The sequence below is a fragment of the Poecilia mexicana genome, unplaced genomic scaffold (assembly GCF_051168715.1).
Source record: "Poecilia mexicana isolate PSO_F unplaced genomic scaffold, ASM5116871v1 scaffold_9, whole genome shotgun sequence".
NCBI classification, from domain to species: Eukaryota; Metazoa; Chordata; class Actinopteri; order Cyprinodontiformes; family Poeciliidae; genus Poecilia; species Poecilia mexicana.
This window is the reverse complement of record NW_028263378.1, coordinates 2,166,845-2,172,725: the sequence shown is the minus strand read 5'-3', so window position 1 is coordinate 2,172,725 and position 5,881 is coordinate 2,166,845. Positions and strand designations below refer to the sequence as shown.

General features: G+C 38.3%; 1 protein-coding gene across 1 annotated transcript; it reads left to right on the top strand.

Moving 5' to 3' along the window:
• The first annotated feature begins 241 nt into the window (after window positions 1-241).
• Window positions 242-2,708, top strand: LOC148157581 (nuclear factor 7, brain-like). Its single transcript, XM_088008610.1, has one exon. It carries the CDS (start codon window positions 402-404, stop codon window positions 1,821-1,823), a length of 1,422 nt encoding a protein of 473 aa, XP_087864736.1. The 5' UTR covers window positions 242-401; the 3' UTR covers window positions 1,824-2,708.
• The last annotated feature ends 3,173 nt before the right edge of the window (window positions 2,709-5,881 follow it).

The following is a 5,881-nucleotide window of genomic DNA, read 5'->3' as shown; positions in this document are numbered from 1 at the left end:
ACGTCATGAAACGCAGCCAGAAACAGAGACTGAGTTTCTGATGTGAACTTTTTACCCCAGAAAACTCTCAGGTCTGCTTCCAGAAGGAACCACAAGAATGAAATGTCAGTTTTAAAACAATTTGATTATTAAAATGTAAGGCAGCTCTTTACCAACTGATAAGGAAATTAAACTGCAGTAACAGAAGCACAGAGTTCACCCGGAAGTGTTACACAAAAACCTGTCTGACTGGAAACGTCACTGAGAGGAAAATGAAAGTATTTTAACTGAGCTGAACGGAGCTGAGACGCCATTACAGGCTGGAGATCTGAGCTGAAACACGAATGTTTACTGGAATCTAAAGAAAAATCTGCAGAAACTTTGACTTGGTGAGTTCTGGTTCTGGAGGATTTCAGTCCAAAATGGCAGAGAGAGCTCTGTTTGAACGTTACCTGAGCTGCCATGTTTGCTCAGAGACGTTCAGAGATCCTGTGTCTCTGAGCTGCTACCACAGCTTCTGTTCAAGCTGCCTGCAGAAATTCTGGGAACAAACTGGAAACAAGAACTGTCCCATCTGCAAAAGGAAATCTTCTAAGGATGTTCCGATAGTAAACTTCTCTCTGAAGGAACTGGCTGAATCTTTCACTGGAAGACAGAAACCTGGATCATCAGAGACAGAAACAGGAGCAAAGCAACTGATGGTCTGCAGTGAACACCAAGAAGACCCTAAACTGTTCTGTGAAGACGAGCAGAGAGCTGTGTGTCCTGTCTGTGACTTTTCTCTCCACCAGAGTCACAAAGTGGTTCCTGTTGAACAAGCAGTCAGAGATCTGAAGGAGCAGCTGGAATCTGACTTAAAGTCTCTGCAGGACAAGAGGAACAAACACAAACAAGTGGAGGAAACATACAATGATGTGATTCAACACTCCAAGAAGCAGCTGCTGTCCACAGAGAGACAGATCAGAGCAGAGTTCAACAAGCTCCACCAGTTCCTGAGAGAGGAAGAGGAGTCCAGACTGGCAGCTCTGAGGGAGGAAGAGGAGCAGAAGAGGAAGACTATCATGGGAGAGATGAAGAGGATTGAGGAGCAGATCTCCTCTCTGTCAGACAGCATCTCTGCTGTGGAAGAAGAGCTGCAGAAAGACAACGTGTCGTTCCTCAGCAGTTATAAAGCCACTCAGAGCAGAGCCAGAGGTCAGAGGTCACTGCCAGATCCACAGCTGGTCTCAGGAGCTCTGATAGATGTGGCCAAACACCTGGGCAACCTGTCCTTCAGAGTCTGGGAGAAGATGAAGGACCAGGTGAAGTTCAGCCCCGTCATTCTGGACCCAAACACAGCAAACGGTTGGCTCTCTCTGTCTGATGATCTGACCAGGGTGAGACGTGGCGACACATGGCAGCAACTTCCTGATAATCCAGAGAGAAACACTAATTACACCAATGTTTTTGGCTCTGAGGGCTTCAGCTCAGGGAAACACAGCTGGGAGGTGGAGGTGGGAGATCATCCTGACTGGAATATTGGTTTGGTTAAAGAGTCTGTTGACAGGAAGGGAAAGACATATGCTTCACCAAAATATGGAATCTGGTGTTTATGGCATGGTGATGGAAAATACAGTACTGGTGATAATAAGACTGTCACAGTGAATAAGAGTCTCCAGAGGATCAGAGTCCAGCTGGACTATGACGGAGGGAAGGTTTCCTTCTACGACTCTGAAGAAAAGAGTCACATCTACACCTACAGAGACACTTTCACTGAGAAACTCTTCCCTTATTTCAGTGTTGGAAAATCTGCTGATGCCAAAACATCTGAGATCAAAATCTGTCAAACTGATATTTCTGTTTAAAGTTCAAAGTTCTATGTATTAATTCTGTGAATCATTTTCCATTTTTAAATCAAAGTTTCTCCATTTGCAGTCAACCAGTTTTCATTTTAAACCCTTAATAAATATCCTTGATCATTTTAAGGTTTTTAACTTTTATTTGAAATTAACAACAGAAATAAATCAATAAAATGTCTTGATTTTAATATTTCTGTTGACTGAAATTTGTATAACATAGTTAACTTTATTAATATTCTGTCAGTTTTTTCTTTTCAATTTAATGGGAAAATGTAAAAAAAAATGTTAGATTAATGTTCACATTAGATCTAATATTTAATCATCAGTCTTCATCCAAAAATCTATCACCACCATTTTTATATTCTATTTAATTTAAACAAAAATGATTATTTTTAGCTTGTTCTGTGTTTTGTATAAACTGTTATTGGAAGTTCAGTAAATGAATCAAATATTTTTACAAATTCTTAACTGGATTTTCTTGTCCGTCTTGTTTTTAATTGTTTGATTCATTTTAGCATCAAAACTTTTACACATAAATATTCAGATTTACTTTTCTCTGTTTTCTGTTCACTGTTATGATTTTTCTGTTCTTCAATCTAAAACTGATTTCTATAAGATTTAAACTGCTGCAGCTGAAAATCGTCTTTGTTAACTTTAAAAGTTTCTTTATCATTTTGACATGTTTATTTTATTTGGCTGTTGAATAAAACTCTGTAGTTCACTGATTTTTAAATTACAATAAGAACACAGGACACTGGACCTTGGCACATCCCCCCATGCCTCAACCAGAACCATTCTAAAGCACCTCCGACTGTATGGCACAACCGCCCCAGAAGGATTAAGAAGAATTGCCTGTTGTCTTTAAGAAAGAAAATAAAATCCTTACCTTTACTCAGGCTTGTTGATTTTGCATGTGGGTCAGAAGGTTAAAGCCGAACATGCCACATAGTTGATGACAAACTAAGTGCCCCATGATTCCATAGTTTCATCTTCATCAATCCCTGCTGAGGAAATTTGTCCAAATCTTCTTGAAAAATAGTTTCAGTTCTTTGAGGTTTTGTTTCTGTAAACTCTCTAAAGGTTCATTTACAACATTTATGATTTTGCAGCAACTTCATTAATTTCTATTCTGTTGTAATTTAGGTGAGACAAGTTTACTTGTATCACATTTCATCAACGAGAAAGTTCAAAGTGATTTACATGATGAAGCTCAGCCATCACATCTCCTCTGCCAGAAACAGAGACTGAGTTTCTGATGTGAACTTTTTACCCCAGAAAACTCTCAGCTCTGCTTCCAGAAGGAACCACAAGAAAACTCAGAACAAGCTGAAGAAAAGGACAGTTCCCACAAACACGACTCGGATGTGGCCACATTCGATCTATTTTAACTTTTTTCTCATGAAAAGATCAGCAGCAGAAAACTGATCATCAGTTTGGCCTCAGGAACGACTTTCAGATTAAAGAGATGAGAACTGATCAACAGGAAAATGTAGCTGTTTGGTTTTGGTTCAGTTTCTGTGGTTTGAGCTTAAAGAGTCTGGAGGCAAAATACACCAGAACTGTTTTATAGTAAGAATGATGTAAACAGAACGAGGCTCAAAAAGTCTCATTTTCAAAACAATTTGCTTTGACATTAATGTCAGACAGTAACTGAGCTGCATGAAAAACCTGGTTTTCTTTCTGCTTTGTCTTCTGAAATGTTGTTTTGATGAATTTACAGATAAATTAACTTCCTCATCTTCAAGATTTGACACAATGGTCATTTTTAAATTTGCAACCTTTACAAAATGTGCAAGTTTTCTCAAATGATCCTCGCTGATGGCAGTAAATGAGGTTTTCTTCAGTTTTCTAGACAATTAAGCTTCATTAAGAGAAAAATCATTTAATCTCTGGCATCCAGGAGAAGAAACAAAATGCTGATGACTGATGATAAATGACATAGCAATTGTGAGGGACCGGACTCAAACAAGGACAAAAAATGTTCAAAGTAGAAAAAGGCTTCAATTTAATTCTTCAAAAAATCATCAACAAAGCATAAAAATTTAAAGCAAGAATAAATCAAAAGATAAATAACAAATTTGGATCCAAATTAACTGAGGTCAACTGAACTCTAACTAAACACAAACAAAACTAACCTACCAAACAAAGAACAAAGGCTGCTTAAATAGGGGTGGAGTAACCCAAATCTACCACAGGATGGATGTCTGACCAAACAAAAGAACAAATAAATACAAAATTAACTAAAGCATTCTATAAACAAATAACTTTGACTTAGCACAAACAATAAGTGAATATTTTAAGTGACAAATTAAATAATAATCTTGGCATCTCCCCCTTCAGTCTCAGTAGTTTGTGGATGGTTTGCCCCAGGATCCTCCACCAGCTGGTTCCTATGAGCAGCACCTCAAAACACAAATATAAATAAACCATTCAGACAGACATCAACTAAAGTGTGCACCCATTAGAATATATGTCTAAATGAAATATCTTAAACTATACTAATAAAGAAATAAATACTAACACTATGTGGTGGTGGTAAGGGCATCCACCACAGCAATGATTTAAAATATTCAGAAAACAGTGTTGAACAAAGGTCCAGTTGCATTTAAATGAAAATCCTGATGATTTTCTGTGTGCATAAATAAAATCAGCCTGTCAGAAACCACCATTAGACTGTGCTGGTTTGTGTTTGTTCTGCAGAACTTTGACCCGTCAGACGCTGATGGCAGGAATCACACGACGTGCCGATGGAGGGAGACGCGGTTAGGAAGACGTCTGTTGGTTGAACAACATGCAGAATCTGAACTTCAGCTGCAAACAGAAAAACATCATCAGAGTTTCAGCTTCCAGCAGAGCAGCTGCAGAGTCTCAGGACTCTGTAGATAAATTATGAACCAAAACAGGAAGATTTATTCACTTTATCTCCCCATTCCTGGGAAACAAAAAATCCTTTTAGTTCATTTCCTGCACAGCACACTGCTTCCATTCGTTCCATTAATCCAGGTTGAATTTCAGTCCCAGAAGCTTTTAATTTGGTAAATTTCTGCTGTCCTGCTGCTGAAGGAGGAACTTCAGGTGACATGCAGCTGATCAGAGAACAGACTCATTTTATAGGCTTTAAACCAGCTTACAGCTTTTATTTCACTGTTGCTCTTTTTTTATTTGCAGCAGAGATCTTTATAGATATTAAAATATATAAAGACATAAAAACGTGGATGATCCTCCTGATCTTTATGTCTCTGGATAGATTTGAGTCAAAGCCCCAGAGAGACTCGTTACTCCTGGGTCTATAAATATTTGTGGTTCTCGTGGATTTCGGTGGCTTTGCCTCAGTTTGTACCTTAAATTGCTTTCTGTCATTGTTCAGCCTGTCCAGCTTCGTTTGCATTTTCTTTCCCTTCATCTGATGAATAAACTCTGATCATCCATAGTTTGTTACCGGAGCTGATTCTCTTTGCTCTAATGTGTCTGAGCTTCACTGAAAACCTAAATAGACCAAATTTCTGTTATATTTCTAGTCATCCAAACAATTTTCACTAAAGCCACATTTACATAATTGTGATCATAAATACGTTCATAGACCAACATGCAGGTTCAGCCCCTTCTGGGGGAAAACGGAGTCAAACCCAAAACTCTCAGACTGCAAGACAATCAGTCTCCCATGAGCCACAATCGATACTTTTAGTCTTTATTGATTATTTCCTGCCAGCTTTCATTGTTGAGCAGTTTGGTTCTGTTGATGTTTATCTGTTAATAACCAGAACCTGGAACCATCTGGCCAATCAGAAACGTTTATTTTAAGTCTGATTAAATCAGAACATCTTGAAGATTTAAATACTTATCACCCATCTCCCCCTGTTGACTCCATTCTTTGTGGTTTATGGCTGAAATGTCAGTTTGCCGTTAAGATGCTCATTGAAATCTGTAAATAACTGAATCAACATGTCTGAGAGTCTGCAGGATGTTTGTGTTTTTCCGTGGTCTAACTGAGGGACCAAAGCTTAAACTTTGTTTTTGTACTAAACTAACAGCTGATGCTGGAATGTTGGATGGTGATGAAATTT